Below are 18,788 nucleotides of genomic sequence, written 5' to 3'. Positions count from 1 at the left end.
TCCCGCCCTCCACCGAGCCCGCGCACGCCAAGCCCGCGCGCCTTACGTTGGGCCCGGCCCCCAGCCGGTTTCCCAGTAGCGCGCATGCGCGCGCTCCTGGGCCCGCGGGGAGAAAGAGGGCGGGGCCGAGGGGCCAAGCCCGCGGGGGGAGGGGCGGTGTCGGTCACGTGATGCGGTTTCACTGTTTACACGCGGAGCGGCCGGAGCGTTCGGCCTCAGTCAGGCGCTCGGCTCCGTTTCGGTTTCACTTCCGGTGAGGGGCCGCCTCCGAGCGGGCGGTGAGCCGACGGCGAGCGCGGGTGGCGGCGGTGACGGCGGCGCCGCTGCCGGGGGGCGTGCGGGAGCGCGGCGGCGGCGGCGGCGGCGGAGGCGGCGGCTGGGCCTCTTGCGCCCGCAGCCCACCTCTCGGGGGCGGGCTCCCGGCGCGAGCTGGGCTTTCGAGAAGATGGAGGAGCTGGTGGTGGAAGTGCGGGGCTCCAATGGCGCTTTCTACAAGGTACTTGGCTCCAGGGCAGGCCCCATCTTCGCCCTTCTTTCCCTCCCTTTTCTTCTCGGCCTCCACGGGAGGCAGGCCTGGGGCCCTCTTCCCAAGCGCCGCGCCCGGGGACCAGGGTGCGCTCGTTGGGATATTGTTTGGGAGAGAAGGACCGGACTTGGGGCCTGTAGGAAGCCCCTCGAGCCCCGCTGCCTCTCCTATGAGAGGCCCCGCTGCCTATCGGAATGAGAGCGGGCAAGGAGAAGGAGGTGTCCTCTCGGGAGCCGAGGGAGAGCTGGGGATGGGCAAGGGCCGGCGGCAGGTACAAGATCCCGGCGGGAAGGGCCGGTATCCGCGCGAAGTGACGGCGACGGCTTATTTCCCTTTCCTAAATATCCTCTCCCAGTGGGATCCGGGCCTGACGTGTGGGTAGTTGCTGAGTAGCGGGGGGCGCTTCCGTCGAGCAGCCTCCTGCCTTGCAAAGAGGGTTTGAGATCTCCTTTGGCTTCTCTTTTCCGGTCCAGCATTGGGACTTCGGAGAGCTCCACTGTTCTGGGCAAGGGGTGTGGAGAAAGAGTAGTAAGAAGCTGTAGTCAGTTCCGAATCACAATGGCAACTGATTTTTAGTGGCCTCTCTTTGTGAATTTCAGGAGCGATTTTTAGACCAAAAGTTTCAGGAAGACCCTGACATAATCGAGCAATGCATTAGAGAAGTTCGTAACCTTAAATATTCGCGGTTCCCCTCCCTTGTTATAAATGGGGCCAAATTCAGGAATACAGATGCTTCAGCATCTAAAAGCATTATAGCAACTCTGCTACTTAAGGAAAACATTTTTAACCCTCCGAAGGCCTGAATATATGCCATGAAACTTAAGGAAATTAACTGAAAGTACATCATTACTAGAGAATTTTAAATCGTGAGTGGAAATAATTGTTTTGTGCTCCAAGTACTTGACTATCTTCTCTGAATGTGTAATGTTGCGATGGACAGTATTGAGGTTTTAGACAGACATGCGTAGTATTACGGTGGATTTTTCTTTTTTAAGTTACACCATTGCAGATCAACTAATGTCTTAGATTTTCAAGAGGAGGTTTAAAAAGATTTTAATGTATCGGTCATGCGTCTGTTGGTATGTACTTACTGTAGATATAGTAATCTATAAACTCTCGTTTTCTCTTGAATGTTCCTCTATAACTTCTGTAAGTAATATACCACGTTAGTACAGTATTTGGGCAATAGAAGGTACATGTGGAAGTTAGCTATTGTTGTCCAACACAATTCTTAAATTAATTATAGCCTAACTTAAACGTTTCAAACAAGACTCATTTGGCAAAGGGAAAATTAACAATTGGCTTCATGTGTGTTTTAGCAATTCTATGGAGATATTTGGAGACCAACATATTTCATAAGTGTGTAAAGTATGTAAACTGTTTCATACTTTTAGCCAAAAGAAAAAACCTGTAGCTGTAAAAGGAAAAAAACCCAGCATTTATGTTCTTAAGTCTCACCAATATAAAATTGTTTCAGTTGACTCTGCAGGCAAATTTTTGGTTGCATTTATTTCAGTGATCCATAATAATTCCTGCTAGTTAGTGTAGAATCATTCTGATTCCTAGATTGATAGTTTTGCTCCCTAGATTTGTGGTGCTAACTGTAATAAATGTAAGCACGGGTTAATGATTGAGCAGTATTCTAGTTTGTCTGTGATATTTGCCTAGATTGGACACCACTCTTAATGTCTTTCAGTGGAGTTTGCCTGCTATAAGAGGGCAAGACATCGTGGTCTTGAAGGATTTATTGTTCTCTTCTAGCAACCTGTGATTTGCTCTGGTGATTTTGCTTGCAAACTGATTGGAATATAATAAGAAATGCCCTCTATTTTTGCTATTAATCCCCCGTTTTAGTTGGGTTTTTTTTAAATGACTTTGCTTAATTTGAAGATTAATAAAAAGAGTGGATTGTCCCTTAGTTCCTTGAGGAGAAATGTGAAAATTGATCAAATATGTGTGGAGAAATTGCTGTTACATTTACTTAAAGTTTATTTTTAAGAAAACCTCAAATGGTCTGTATTGGTAGAAAAATCGTTTCTATAATGAAAAGGTTTGTTTTTATAGGACTCAGTATTGTTGTGAGTTATAAAGTAAAGCAAAAAGTAAACTTCAGTTGCTTGTCCAGTGAGATGGGAAGAAAATATGGGAAATAGACTGATAAAAAATGAACTACTAGGAGAAATGTTACATTTATGAAAAAAAATGGGAACCTGGTTCATCAAATTGATAGAAAAGCCTTTTAAAAAATGAACAACTCAAATGACTTCAATATTAGTGAATTCGACTTTGATTTGCCTAACAGAACCACCATATTGCAAGGGATGATTCTCCATCTTCTGAGCACATGGTCCAAGTTTACAATATAAACTGGATAGAGTATAGCTGGGCATATTTGGATTCTTTCTCTGCAAAATATCTAAAGCTCAGGATTCAGAATTAACAGAACCATGAAACCTAAACCTAAGATTGGACAGCTCATTTCTATTTTTCCCTCTGGTGTTTATTCTTAAAAACTTGAAAGTTAGATTTAGTAGTTGTCAGAGCCACTACTCTTATGCTTAGGTATTTCTTTGACTTAGAAAAAGTTAGTCTTGTGTACAACTTAGAGTCTTATGTTATTTAAGAAATTAAGACACTTGGATAAACTTCACAAAATCTTTACAAAACATTTCCTAAACGCATAATGTTGAAATAAGTTCTTCTAGGGGCATCTGCCTAAAATAGTGTAGTGTTTTGAGGGTTTGTGTTTTTTTTTTGGTGTTGGGGGTTTCTTCTTTTGGGGGGACTAAGTTTTGGTATATTGAGAATGAAAATGAATTTAACTCCATTTTAAGTATAGAATGTATGTCATTCTGATATGAATGTACTAATATATCCTGATCGTAGGTTTTGGGTACCAGTATGAAAATTACTAAAGATGGATAAATCATGTGTTAGAAACATAAGATATAACACCTTTTTGTATTCTGAAAACATAGTGACTGATATCTGATTAATGTGATATGGTGTGAATATGCTAAATTGTATTCTTATTTTTAGATTTTCATTTAATATATCTTATGTTTTTAAGTTTGGTATCTGAGGACAGACTTTAACATGGTGAGTAATATTATGGAACTAGCAGCAACCTAGCAGCAACCTATAACAAAATGTACAATCAGGAAGAAATATTTTTAAGGAAGACATTGGTGGCCTAGCATGTCATGTTAGCTACATAGCCTGCTAGAAATCAGTGTTTACCACAAATAAACTTGCATAAGGCGTTATTCATGTTTTCTCTGAAGTCTGTAGATCTAACTTTGCATACAGGTGTTATTATGTACTTCAAGGAAGTGAATTATTCAGGTCAACCACATTTTTTTTTTCTTCCCCGAGTCTAACTTTTTAATGTTCAGTGTCTTTGTGTAAGCATCATTTTTCCCCTTTTGAACTGTGCATTTTCCAACTTCATGTTCACACATTCTGAAAACCTCCAAATTAATTAAATACAGAATTCATTGGTATAATAATTGGGTTTCTGACTTCTGTCCCTGTGGGAATGTGCTTCCTGAGATGACTACAGTTGTGATCACGATAACTGTTAAGAGGTACTGAGAGCTTTCTAGGTGCCAGGCACTATTCTAGACACTTTTACATCTGTAAATAATTCACTTAATCCTCTACTGCAATCCCGAGGTACTGTTGTTATTCCCATTTTATAGATGAGAATGAAGATGTACAAAGAGATTAGGTAAGTGGCTTACTACTAAGCATCAGAGCTAGTAAATGTCCTCAGATCTGGGATTTGAGATCAGATAGTCTGATTTCCTGAAATGATGAAAGTTAGCTTGAAGAAATGAACTGGATTTCATTTCCTGCCCATTTTTTTACTTCATTGTAACCTTCGATTTTATTTTGTTACTGTAACACCTCCTTAGCGTTCTTTAAGTACAGTTGCAAGGAGATGTTACCACTTTTTACTGTTGATACAAAGATGTCATGACCTACTCAGCTTATGTATCAACTTCCTTTTTATAAATTCTTGCAACTTGATATTATTACACTGTAATTCTTCATATGAATGCCCACTAAGGAAAGAGAAAGTTGGAAATCTCTGACCTTGCTCTGAAATTTGCTTTCGTTAGGTTGGAAGCACATAAGAACTGAAGTATTAAAAAGTTAGACTACATACACACAGGAAAGTTCATACTATTCTCTCTCTACCTTTGTGTTATCTTTGGGTCAGGATGAATCAAAAAGAATGCATTTTTCTCAGAATTTGTGGTAAGTGCCCAAGTCAAGTCAAGTATTCCTGGACCTGTGCTGTGGTTGGAAGGGTTGTTGATGAGGTTAATTGTGCTTTTTCCCTTTCCATTTTTCACTCCTTTATGTTGTTAGTGCCCACATATAAAGGTAACAAAGTGGTAACTCACTTTATATGTGAAGGCTTGGGTTTGATTTCTATACCCCTACCCCCGGTCCTATGTGTTTTCTTTAGGAGGGACATTTTGCAGTGTTCTACATTTTCTCTAAGGAGAATTATTGCACTACATGTGTTGTCTTCAGTGTTAATGCAGTAGTTGTTTTCAGTGGTGGTCAGGGCCTTATATTGAAATTTTGTCTATACAATAAGCACTCTTGTGACCAGTGACTCATTTGTGAGTTTACTAAGCTAAGGGGTGTGATATTGAGGGTGAGGGTGAGTAAGAGTTCACCCAAATAAGGATGGACTTCTTCATTTCATCAGCCCTCGTAATGTAATGTTTGAATTGGATAACTCTAGTCATCACACACTTTGGTAACTATGATTTTGTGACTGCTTCTTTGATCTATTTGCCAGTAAATTGGGGATCCCATAATGACTTTTTGATTTCTTGTTTATTCCCCCATGAGGAGCCTGTATCTGTCTTGAGCACTGCACTTTAGCACCTTTCTTAAACCCCAAAGATTTTCATCACATTTTTTTTCTTCTCAGAGTCTAGGTAACCTTTCAGTATTTTGTATCTTTGAGGAAACAGCCTTTTCTTTTTGTATCCCAATTTTTAAATCTTTTTTTAGTGTGCTTTTGTTAAGATGTAACTTTCTCAACTGCAAGAGTATTTATGGTTCTGCATCTTTTATAAAATACGCCCCTCTCTGTTTTACCTCTCATTTATTTAGTGCCAACTATGTGCCAGGCGGGCATTGTAGTAGGCAGTAGACGTGTGATTTCATTACAACACCCTTAGAAGGCAGGTCCAGTTCCCCTCTATCCATTTGTTACTTGCATTTGAGGAGTCTGAGGCACAGAGACCACTTGGAGAGTGAGTCTCACAGCTTATCTGGTAGAACCAAAATTTTAAGCCTGTGTCTCATTCACAGCAAAACTCTTAATTTTAAGTTTACTGACTCCTGTAAGATCCCTAGCTCTCATTCAGTATGGTGCAGCGCCCTTTGTGCTTTCTATTATTCACGGTGCCGTCTTTGGTAACCTCTCAGGAATCCCCTGAACCTATCTCCTCCCCAGATACCAACTTTGCTCGGTGTAGATAGGTAGGGATCACAACAAAACATAGTTTTCCAGGTTGGTGGCAGGTGGGGTGATAGTGCTCTGTGGTTATCCAGGGCACAGGGTAAGAGTGTTGGGGTAAGGGAGGGGTGGCCAAAAGAATGGTTATTGGAGAAAATATGATGAGCAGCAGGAAGATGGGACCCTTGTTGGAAGTGAATGACAGTTTAGTAAAAGGCCTTAGAAGTTAAAAGAGGTGTTTGTCCTTGGTGTGAGTGCAGGCCAGATGCAACCAATAGTTTCTTTTATTCAGTGTGTTCAGCAAGGAGAGAAGGTATTACCTGCCTTCTGTATTTACTTAATATGCAAACAATGACTAAAAATGACTGATTTTGGAACAGTCATGCGAACATCCACATACAGATAAGCCTCATTAACTTGAAGGCCATGGGCTAGTAGGCTGTGATGATTATTCAAACCGTTTTTGACACTCTACATCCGGAATTGCCTTGGAAGCCTTTGAAAGCTTTTGTTAATAGTCACAACAGTTGCAGACTTTCCTCCTTTGAGGGAATGTTTGATTTTAGGAACTAGGCAAATGTGGCGAATGAGTATGATTAAACTGTGCAATAACTTTGTGGCAAAGAGAGAAAAATAAAAATACAGCACTATAATGAGACTGACTTCTGGAGTGCTTTTAAGGTGGGTTTGAAAGCAGTCCCCAACGTTTGTAAATGTTTTATTTTTTATTTATTTTTTTAGAGAGGGAGGAGGGGTGGAGGGGGAGAGAGAGAGAGAGTCCTAAGCAGGCTCTATGCCCAGTGCAGAGCCCGAGGCGGGGCTAGATCTCACAACCCTGAGATCGTGATCTGACCCAAAACCAAGAGTCGGACACTTAACCGACTGAGCCACCCAGGTGCCCCTGTAAATGTTTTAAATGAGTTCCATCCAATGGCATTTTCTGCAATGTTGGAAATGGTCTCTACCCATGCTGTTCACTACGGTAGACACTAAGCCATGTGTGGCAATTGAGCACTTGAAGTGTGGCTAGTGTAACTGGGAGACTGATTTTTAATTTTATTTAATTGTAATTAATTTAAATATAAATAGTCACATATGGCCAGTGGCTGCTATGGTAGACAGAATAGTTTTAGACAAGGGCAATAGTGTTGGAAAGATGCCTGATTAAGTGAGAACAGTGCCTCACTCAGCTATAACAAGGTTCTCTTAACTGACTAAAGGACTTAACATTTTCAGCATAATATACAGTAAGGAACTAATGTTAATTACTGCCAAGACATACAAACATAAAACTTCAGACAAGAATGAAAACAGAAGCAGTGGCCCTTCTTGGTAAATAAGGGATCACCTCCTAATAGCAGTCTTGATTTTCATCCTTGATGGACTCCCTTCCCCCACAAGCAGATTGTTAATTTGGTATCAGGTAAAGAGAAGGGAGAAATGGGGTGGGGGATCCTGTTATTCCCATTCTTCATAATTTGGGGGCTTACTTTATAAAATTAAGAGTAACCAGTTCCTGTAACTTTAACTCAAGATCAAGCCTTTCTGTTGGTGAAGTAATAGGCAAACAACCCCTTAGAGTACTCAGGGCATGCACCCTTATGAAATCTAGTATATTCTAAAACATCATGGTTGGTATTAAACCAGTTTTTTCAAAAGCTGCTGTAGAAAGTACTCATGATTTAAATATAGCTAAGGATAAGTAATGGGAAGAAAATATGAATTCCCCCCCAAACCAGCATCTATAGAAATATATACACATACTTAACTTAGAAATAATAATTTAGCCATGCTGGGTATAGCAGAACACTTGGATTCCATTATAGTCCACCTTGATCTTATAAGGAAACTTTTAGCATAGCTTTGCTTTTATTCTTTTAAGCATAATTGCAGAAGATTGGTGTGTCTGTTTACGTAGTTTCCATATAAATGTTTTCCAGGGCCCTGCCTCACCTAATTATTTTTCTTAAGAGCAGCTAATTAATATTTGATATGTTTTAATTTTATATTTGAAGAAGTTTAAGGTTTTATTTTTTTATTATTTTTTTAAGATTTTATTTATTTATTTGACAGAGAGAGACACAGCAAGAGAGGGAACACAAGCAGGGGGAGTGGGAGAGGGAGAAGCAGCCTTCCCGCTGAGCAGGGAGCCCCACGCGGGGCTCCATCCCAGGACCCTGGGATCATGACCTGAGCCGAAGGCAGACTCTTAATGACTGAGCCACCCAGGCGCCCCTTGAGGTTTTTTTTAAATCCTTTCACTTCAAGCCTTTCAAGATGTTTACCAAGACATTTGCATTGGATCACTTGTTTGTTTATAGTTTTAGCTCTTACATTTTGGTCTCATGCATTTTCAGTTGATTTTTGTATAGGGTCTGAGATAAGGGTCAAAAATTTATTCTTTTGCACGCGGATATGCAGTTGTCCCGGCACCACTTGTTAAAAACACTATTCTTTTTCCCCTTTGAATTGTGTTGGCTTCTTTGTTCACAAAGGATTTATTTCTACCATACCCTAAGCTGTTTCTCCAGGTCAGAGCCTTTGTTCCTTACCCCCCTACCCCTTAGACCTGGCAGGCCTCCTCTTTCCTCCACTCCGTTTTGTGTGGCTAATTCTTCCCCAGCCTTCAAAGTTTGATAAGGAAACTCACCTTCCTCACTTCGTCTTCCCTGATAAATGTAATACCACCCCCACCTCACCACCCCCCCTACACACACAGGGTCTTTCCTCTAAGGGTAGGATAGGAACCCCTTAGGCAATGATCCATTTAATAACTACTCATTGAGTTCTTAGTAAGCACTCCGAAGTCCAACAGTAAATAAAATAAGACCTTAGGAAACGTACTGTTAGTGGGGAAATGAGCAGTAATAATACAGTGGGGTAAGTTTATAGTAGGGATAAGCACAGAATGTGCTATGAGAATGCAGAGGACGGAATTTAACCTAGTCTGAGTTTTCCCATAGGTGGTGCCATCTGAACTGAAACCTAAAAGACTTAATAGGAGGTAGCTAGATGAAAAGAGGGGAAGGACAATGGGAAAGAAGGAACAGCATTTAGGGAGAGAGGCCCAAGTAGTTTAGCACTGCTGGATCACAGCCTCCAGGGATGTGAAAGATGAAGCTTGGAGAGGGGAGGGGTGGGGCCAGGTCTTGAAGGGCCTTTTACAGCCAGAAAAGGATCTTGGCCGTAATCTCACAGGCAGGGAGAAACCAAGGAAGGAGAGAAACGTGTACAGAACAGATTTGAGTAAGAAGCTTAAATCTCTCAGGCCATTTTTAAAATGAATTACAATATAAAGCCCCTTGGGTTTCTTTATGTCTTATCCTACTCCTCTGATTGTCAAAACAAAAACAAAACCTCCTTTCCTGCACCTATTAAAAACTTAATTTTATAGAATTACGGACAGCATGCTGCTTAAAGAATTCTTGATAGTTAGTTAGCTATTACTTTAGTTATGTCATTTCATAGAATTATGGATGGCATGCTGATTAAAGAATTCTTGATAATTAGTTAGCTATTACTTTTGTTATGTCTTTCTGCAGATTACTAGCAATTGCGTCATCAGATTTAAAAGATTTAAACCTCTACTTTGTATTACTGTTTTTTCCTCCAAGTGCCTATGAGATTGAGAATTTAATTAAACTTTGGTAATTGGACATTTTAGTGGTATTAGCAGCGTATTGTTGTTAAGGAAAATTTAGTGTGCTTGTATATACTAGATTTGAGATTATATTTAGTCATTTACTGTAGTATTCTCCTAAAATTTTATTAAGGAGAAGAAGTTACAACAGATCTATACTGGCTGGCATGTGGCGCATGGAACAAATTTCTTCGTTTTCAGTAATTCTAGCCTAAAGTGCACCTCCAGTTTTGTACTCAACACCTGCATTGTAATTTACAATTACTTAGCTCTTTCACTGGACTGAACTCTGGAGCATTTTTTTTTCATGTTTTGTTTTAACTAATCCGTATCCCTAGGGCCTTGCACATAGTAGGTGGCCAGATATAGATGTGATCCATGAATGAGTCATCCTCACAAACTGACAGACTTTCATTTGAAGCTCCATTTTTTTCTTAAACAGAAAATGGTATCTCTATAAAATTTAAATAAAAACATGATCTTTAAGCTTAGAAGTTAATTTAACTTGGTGTTTTTCCTACAGGCATTTGTAAAGGATGTTCATGAAGATTCAATAACAGTTGCATTTGAAAACAAGTAAGTGTCTTGATATAATTTTAATGTTCGGGTTCTATACTATTTTATATAATTATTCTTTTTACTCCTCGTTTAAAAAAATTGAAGTCCAGTTTGAGTGTTTTTCAGGAATGGATCTTCATGTTACTGACCAGGAAGTTTCTGAACAACTCAATATTAAAACCAATGGAATGACTATTCCTGCTAATGACCCTAGAGATCCTTTCGTTTAACCTTGATCCCTACATCCTAGTCCCCTTGAATATAAAGAAAGAAACCAAATTCTTCTGTATTAGTAACTGAGAGTTCGGATAGAAATGTTTGTAATTGTTACAAGATGAAAATGAATGGATTCGTGGGTATTGGTAAAAATGTGGGTTTTATAACATTAAATCTAAAATTGATGGTTTTAGTTGTCTGGTACATTTTATCAGGAATAATCATATTTACTTACTAGCTTATTTTATATGTTTCATGTATTTATAATCAGTAATAGTGGTAACCCGTCTTTTCTGCTAGAAGAGTAAATAGAAATACTTATAGGCCTAGGAACGTTAGCTATATGAAGACATCAGTGGTATAGATGTAGCATTTTATCAGGAGAGACAAATCTCTTGACTAAAGTTTTTGAATACTTATTAATAAAGGCTGTTTTCAGAGTAGCCATTCAAGATTCTAAAGTACATATAAACTCCTTAGCCAGAGTGTCGATGTCATGACTTTAGGATTTTACTGAACTCTGAAGAATGGTCAACAATTACATTTTGGATTTTGTGTACCAAGAGAATTGATAGTATCCCAAAAGCAGGTTGCAAATCTATAGAGAAAAGAAATAGCTTAGTAGTTGCTAAGGCGGGGGCGGGAGGAGGGGGATGAGGAGTCATAACTAAGGGCATGGGATTTCCTTTTGAGGTGATGAAAGTGTTCTAAAATTGACTGGTAATGGTTGCACCCATCTGTTAATATACTTAAAACCATTGAATTGTACATACACAAGTGGATGGATTATATGGTATGTGAGTTAATGTTAGTAAATTTGTTAAAATATAGTATCTGACCAAAACATAATGTAATTTGACTGTTAGCAGATTCTTTTAGCTACCCAGAGGACAAAGTAGTAGTACTCTTGGATGCCTGCAACACATTTAGGGGACAGAGATAAAAGGATTTAGAATATCCAACCCTATTCTCAGCTCTTAGACTAATCTCAGTCCAGAATACAAGTATGAATAATAGAATAACATTTTCTGAATGCATAGAGCCAAAAGTTCCAGAATTTGCCTCTGCCGGTTTGAGTATCCATGGGTTTGCGTGGTTATACACTAGACAGCAACATCACACTTTTAACAGAAGAATCTTTGATGACTTGAGAGTAATTTTTTTTTTTTTTTTGGTAATTTTATCTGCTTGCTCCCATCACTAGATAAACACTGTTTCCCATAAAGGAAGAGTTATCTTTATTTGCCACTCTTTCAATTTCTCCTGTAGTCTTTAATTTAAAGTGTTAAGCAAACACTCATTTCCTCCATGCATTTAAGAATGTGTCTGGTTAATACAGTGACTTACAGATCAGTTCTCTTTTGTTTTCAATCAGGTTTTTACTATAAACGTAAAATTATTCTACATTCGGACCTCCTAATTCTCTTCTGTTCTATAGCTACATAAAAGTTTCTCTTCAAGATGTCATCCTGGGAATTTGAAACAAATGAACTGTTTTCCTTGTGTTCATGGAGTATGTTTAAGATTCAACACTGGGTTTGAGCACATCACTAGTGTATGATAGGTCTCTACCAAAGTAGTCTCTGCCCTTCCTTGGGTGTTTCCTTTTTGTTTTTCTGTTAAAAAACTAATGTTTTATAGAACTTCAGACTGCATTTACCCTTTCTTTCCTTTCAGTCATAAAGCAATTCCTATTACTATAACACCAGCTTATTTTATTTTTTTTTAATTTTTTTTTTTTAAAGTTTTTTTTTTTATTTATTTATCTGAGAGAGAGAATGGGAGACAGAGAGCATGAGAGGGGGAGGATCAGAGGGAGAAGCAGACTCCCTGCCGAGCAGGGAGCCCAATGCGGGACTCGATCCCGGGACTCCAGGATCATGACCTGAGCCGAAGGCAGTAGCCTAACCAACTGAGCTACCCAGGCGCCCCAACACCAGCTTATTTTAGATGCTATGTTTTTACCTTCCATATTTCACATTTTTTATAAAGAATTTGAATTTTTATCTCTGTACATTTAAGACTTAAAATAATTCTTCCTTTGGAACCCAGAAAATTATATTATGTATTATTATATGTTTTTCCAATCACATTTAGCAATGAATTTGTAACATGTTAAAAGTCATTAATTTTCAGTAACTATAAAAAGGCTTTTCTGAAGTAAAGACAGTGTTTTCTAAAGCTTCATAGTTTTCAAATGTGTATAATTCAGAGAAAGGGTTCAGTCTAATATGGGCCTAATTGGATTTCCACAAATTCTGACTTAATTACCTACCCTGCTACCTTATATATGGCTCTTCTTTGGGAAAAAAAAAAAATTGTGGGCTTCCAGGTGGTTCAGTTGGTTACGCATCCGACTCTTGGTTTCAGCTCAGGGAATCTGCTTGAGATTCTCTCCCTCCCCCTCCCCCTCTGTCTATCCCTCCTCCCCCCCCGCCCCCGCATGCTTGCTCTCTCTCAAATAAATAAAATCTTTTTTTAAAAAAATTAGCACTTTTCTCAGGATTTTACTAAAGAAAGCTCTTTAGGAAAAAACCCAGAAATGACTGCTGCAGCAGTTGAATCCTCCAGTGTTTTTGCAAAGTTTGTCTTTTAATATTTTATATAATTTTGGATATAAAAGAATAATTTGGTGTTTTTCAAAATTGTTCCATATCATTTTAAATTTAAAAACATAGGCAACTTACCAAACTCCTGTAGGCCGTCTCCGTCGGGTTTCTGTGGTTTAGCAGACCCCACCAGGCCATGCTGATCAGCAGCCAGCTATCCATGGCAAGAATTGACCACCTCGTGGGATCTTAAATTTAAAGGGGGAAAAGTGAGTTGTGAATTCCTGATGTGCTGGCTGCCCCATTTTGCTTGGGAATTAGAGGGCATTTAGGACCAGTTTCTGTGGTCCTTAGAATGTGGTTAAAATTCCTTTGCAAGTAGCAGTATGGTGATGATGTTACTAACACTTACTGATACTAACATTTAATTTAAGCATCAGAGGAAATTGCTGTTGTGGCCTTGCTTAGAGGCTGAAATTACTGAAAGAAAGACTTGTTTGGAAAATTGTAATGTTGATCTATTGTGTTTAGAGGAATATTCCAAATAGAACTACAAGGCTGCTATGCTGCATGCAGACTTTGTTGAAATGTTTCAACATTGCCATTATGCCCCACTCAGCAAAACACTGTTTTAAAAGCATTTGCTTCTTTAAACTAGAAAAACAGAAGGTCACACTTAACCAAGAGTTGATGGCAGTGTGGTCATTGTTTCCATCAAACCGGAAAGCATGTTAATTATATGTTTGCTCATTTGCAGCTGGCAGCCAGAGAGGCAGATTCCATTCCATGATGTGAGATTCCCACCACCTGTAGGTTATAATAAAGATATAAATGAAAGTGATGAAGTTGAGGTAAGTTGCCCCTGCCCTCAAGTTACTAAACCCTGAAGAAGTGGGAGCATTTAATTTGCCTGTGCCTTTTGTACCTCTTGTCTTGAACACTGCTTAGACTACCTTGAAAATTACAGCTGTGATGGACATGTGCTTTTGATTGAGCCATCTTAATAATGATCTAAAATACTACATGATGCTTAAATGTGGCTGCCTGAGGAGCACTGAGGGCGCATCGTTGAAAGTCACTGCTAATTTCCTTTGCCTGCTAGGAAATTCCTTTTGCCCTTTCCTTCAATCTCTGAATCTTTATTTGAATAATGTATTGTTAGCTTACAACTTTGTCTCCATTTTAAGCAAAATAGATTAGGAAAATCAGTCTTACAAAGGAGAAGAAATCATGCCTTGTAATAGAGCAGCATTCTAGAATTTCTTTAAGTAGCAGTAAATGCTTGTGGTATATTATTAAAAACCCATCTATGAGTTTTAACATAAACACATATAAGGAAAACATCTTTTCACTGGCCATGCTGTGAACCACCTGCTTATGTGCCATTGATGTCTTTGACCAAAATGTGCTATAGAGATAGAACACATTAACAAAAACTGTGTTTATAATTTCTCTAGCCACTGAAAACTGTTTTGGGACTTAAAGCACTTGGAGTCCACTTTATGTTGTAATTGGTCTGTGTAGTTTCCTCTCCTTCCTTCCCTTTCACACCATTTTGAGTTGCTTCTCTTCTTTCTCCACAATGTCTTGTTAATAGTTGCAACTTCATGAATATTTGTGATATGAAGGAAGCAGCTAAGTAGACATTTATATACAGATAAGGTAAAGTGTGCTAGGTTCTTGAATTCTTACTTCCTGTGCTAGGGTACAGATGGTGCAGTGAAACACATTCTAGTCAGGGTAGCTAATATTATGGCATATGGGAAAAAAAAAGTAAGAGGATGGAAGGTGATACAGGGGCAGGAGTACTATTCTAGAGAATACTCAGGGAAGGTCTCCGGATGTCCAGGCCTGTGTTCTTTTCTCTTTCTAAAGTGGAGTGGAATAAAGGACTGTGTAATTACCAAAAATGTACTCAGTACCTACTAGGTAAAAGGGACTGGGCTTGGTGTTGTGAGGGATCCTAGTAGGAAACACAAACATTGTCTGTACTTGAGGACCTTTAGTTGTCCACTACCCCAGGAGACTACAAGCTTCCTGAAGGCAGGACAGTTTCAACTGAGTCACATGACAGGTGGCAACGAATGAGATGCTGTTGCTAGAGTGGCCTCGCTGTACTGCCTCACAGTGGTACATAACTGAGGTTATTGCTCTAGCTAGAACAGAGTTGAAAGGGCTTGATGGTGGCAAGAGGAAAAGGTAGGTTAAATTAAGTTGTATTAGTTACTGTATTGTATAACCAAACTTAGGTTGTGAAAGGGACACGAGACACTGGGTCTTTTGGTCTGTCTGTATCAGGAATGCTCATAATAGTGATGGAGTAAGGGAACTTTTCCCCTAACTTAGTCACATGACGGGTGGGGGACCAATGAGGTGTTGTTGCTAGGATGGCCTCACTGTATTACATAACGATTAACTGAGGTTATTTCTCTGGCTAGAGCAAAATTGAGAAGTGATGAGGGCAAGAGAGAAAGGTAGGTTAAGGGCGCCTGGGTGGCTCAGTTGGTTAAGCGACTGCCTTCGGCTCGGGTCATGATCCTGGAGTCCCGGGATCGAGTCCCGCATCGGGCTCCCTGCTCAGCGGGGAGTCTGCTTCTCCCTCTCCCGCTCCCCCCTCTTGTGCTCTCTCTCTCTCTCTCTCTCTCAAATAAATAAATAAATAAATAAATTTAAAAAAAAAAAAGAAAGGTAGGTTAAGCTGTATTTAGTCACTGTGTTGTATGACTTTTAACTTCAGTTGTAAAAGGGAGACAAGAATTGGAGCCTTGAGTTACTACTTATCAGCCTTAGGCTCTGAGCTCTCTCTCCTCTCCTCCCTATGCCCCTTGTCCTCCCTGCTTTCTGCTTCTGAGTATTTCTCTCTATCTCTCCATGTATACTCTGCTCTTTTCCCATTAACCTTGATTTGCTAGTGTCTTTACAAAAGGTTCCATGCTGCACATCGTAAGTGAACTTTGACGTGGTCACCAGAGAGATCGGTTAGAATAACTGATCCAGTATATGAGAGCAGGAAGGTGGTATCCATCCAGAGGATTGCCAGCATGGAGTTGTCCATTTTAGTGGAGAGAGAAAGGAGATGGGAGACCAGAGAGTGACCAAGGAGCTGTTCATTTAGGCACCAGGAAGCATGAATGCCAGGGTGGTAGCCTTAGTGGACTTGAGTGGTCAGAGGCCTCACCCATTTAGTGACCAAGCAATAGGCCAGGGTCAGTAACTTCCAATCAGTTATTTACTTATTAGAGTAAAACAAAAACAAGTTTATACATTTTTAGATCTATTTTTGTAGTTGACAAAGTATCCAAGGCAAGTATGCCCAGGTTTATGAGCAATCTGCTTTTCTTGAGCATTCATATACAGAGGACTGATTATTACTGATCTGAAACAAAGAAAATAGGAAGGTGCTTTGTACAGGGCTCTCCCAGGTAATCAAGTGGTTTCTGATTATGTGTGTATATCTAGCTCTAGAGTTGCAGTCTGCTTTAAGGCATACAACATATGGGTTTGAAAGACACATGGCTCATTTTAAGAATTTTCTTCAATGTCTGATAATCTATAGATTTCTGAATGATGTTAATTATGAAATAATCTATGTTGTAATTTTTGTGTAGGTTTATTCCAGAGCAAATGAAAAAGAGCCTTGCTGTTGGTGGTTAGCTAAAGTGAGGATGATAAAGGGTGAGGTAGGAAACTGCATATTTAAAACTTTTTTGTACTGTTTGCCTTTTCTAAACCCAGGTATTACATTTCAGTGTGGATTTCTATTTTAAAGTAATATCTAACTTTTGAGTTATTTTATTACAATGTTTTCTCTACATGTTCAGTATGTTTTGTATGTTTTAGTTAATCAAATAGAGTTTTTTCTTCCCTCTAGAGAACTTAAAAATAACTGTATAGGTATAGTTTATTGTTCTTACTTTAAAAACTATGACCAGGAATGACTTTTATCTATTTCTCTCAGTTTTATGTGATAGAATATGCAGCATGTGATGCTACATACAATGAAATTGTCACAATTGAACGTCTACGATCGGTTAATCCCAACAAACCTGCCACGAAAGATACTTTCCATAAAATCAAACTGGACGTGCCAGAAGACTTACGACAAATGTAAGTTAGTATGCAAGAAATGCTGAGAACTTACAGGTGATATGCAATTAATTTAAAAGAATATAAATTTTAAAATAATAGATACCAGTTTTTAAATTCAATGAACTTTGGCAAAAATGGTACTACTTTTTGCAAAAGTAGTGAAAAAATGTCTAATTTAGCTTTTCCAGTTAAATAATTAGGCACTGCACTTGTCTAAACTTCATTAGCTAGATACATAGCTAGTGCACATTTGTTTTCTAAAATAAACTTTGTTCATAGAATTTTGAAATTTTAAAATCGATTAGTATAGATCTTCTGTCATAAGTCACAAATCAAATTCTAGACAATGAAGATTTCTCCATGTCTTTTTCCTTTAAGTTAATATTTTCAGATAAATATGTAATGAGTAGATTTAAAGAAGCTTCCAAAGGTTGTCTCAATCTTCTAATCCTTGGTCTGGAGTAATGCTTAAAGACTTTTAGATAAGAGATTCCTTTTTAAAGGTTTCACCAAGGGGGTATAATGAGTTTGATTTGGATGTGTCACACTTTAGATAAACATTAACTTGCAATTCAAAGTACATAGAAATTCTGCTTTTTGACTGAAGAGATTGCATATGTGTGTAAGTTTTTGTGCTTTCTGATTCATATACATTTCCTTCTCTCCCTTAAATTGGTCAGTTTTTCTATAGAAAAGAAGCAGCAGAACAAAATTGGGTTCCATGTAGATATCCCCAAAAGTTTTCAACAGTTGTTAAGAAAATTACTAATCATATGTAACTGAAATAAGGAAGCTTCAGAGGAGAGTGACTCTCCTAAATAATGTCTCCTTTAGTAATCTAGGACCACAAGCAATCCCTTAAGAGCATAACTAGTTTTTTCCTTTCTCTCTAATCTCAGATGTTTGATTGGGCTGAGTATTACAGAGGTGGACAGCAAAGGAACCTTTCTCTGTAATCTCAAATACTTGAGTGGGCTAAAAGTATTTTCAGGGATGTACAGCAAAGGAACTAAACCAGTATGAATTCACAATTCTACTAAGTGCAAGTCTCTGCATATACTTATGCCAGTAGTTGGCAATCATTCATCTTAACTTCACAGTGGATATTCTTTTTATTTCTAGGTGTGCCAAAGAATCGGCACATAAGGACTTTAAAAAGGCAGTTGGTGCCTTTTCTGTAACTTATGATCCAGAGAATTATCAGCTTGTCATTTTGGTGAGTGTTTTTGACTTGTCTATTTTGGTGTACTTCATTTGGAGTATTTGCTTTGATAATAATGGTGTTAATTTAAATATCCTTTAGTCTATCAATGAAGTCACCTCGAAACGAGCGCACATGCTAATTGACATGCACTTTCGGAGTCTGCGCACTAAGCTGTCTCTGATACTGAGAAATGAAGAAGCCAGTAAGCAGCTAGAGGTATGTGGCTTTCCCTAGTGCTGCTTATAAGGCTTTCTAGAAATGATAACTGTGGAGTTACAAACTTGAATATGGGCAGGTTGTCCTTTATTTACCGTTTCTTAACAATTCCTTATATTTTATATTTTGAAAAATTAAATTATACAAAGCCTAATCGTACTAAAGTTTTTCATGCCTAAGGTTTCAGAATTAAGCAGCAGTTGATATATATTAAGGAACTTCTGGTCAACTCACTTTTTCTAGAAGTTCATCAAAGCTATTAATAAAATGAGGCAATGCTTCTTCCATATAACATGTTATCA

General features: G+C 38.8%; 1 protein-coding gene across 14 annotated transcripts in view; it reads left to right on the top strand.

Moving 5' to 3' along the window:
* The first annotated feature begins 208 nt into the window (after positions 1–208).
* Positions 209–18,788, top strand: part of FMR1 (fragile X messenger ribonucleoprotein 1) — a 38,042-nt gene continuing 19,462 nt past the window's right edge. For 3 of the 14 annotated variants that reach the window (XM_081808164.1, XM_081808158.1, XM_081808157.1), the window contains exons 1-7: positions 216–496; positions 10,178–10,230; positions 13,735–13,828; positions 16,586–16,657; positions 16,936–17,084; positions 18,189–18,282; positions 18,370–18,486. In XM_081808164.1, coding sequence (XP_081664290.1) covers positions 446–496; positions 10,178–10,230; positions 13,735–13,828; positions 16,586–16,657; positions 16,936–17,084; positions 18,189–18,282; positions 18,370–18,486 — 630 coding nt within the window. In that variant the 5' untranslated portion in view covers positions 216–445. Of the gene's footprint in view, positions 497–10,177; positions 10,231–13,734; positions 13,829–16,585; positions 16,658–16,935; positions 17,085–18,188; positions 18,283–18,369; positions 18,487–18,788 lie in introns of all 14 variants that reach the window. The other 11 variants (XM_081808159.1, XM_081808155.1, XM_081808152.1 and 8 more) reach the window with 9 other exon arrangements.

Source organism: Leptonychotes weddellii, chromosome X, assembly GCF_054177405.1.
Source record: "Leptonychotes weddellii isolate Sample4059 chromosome X, ASM5417740v2, whole genome shotgun sequence".
In the NCBI taxonomy this organism is placed as follows: domain Eukaryota; kingdom Metazoa; phylum Chordata; class Mammalia; order Carnivora; family Phocidae; genus Leptonychotes; species Leptonychotes weddellii.
The sequence above is the reverse complement of the archived record's forward strand: the minus strand, read 5'-3'. Positions and strand labels throughout refer to the sequence as shown.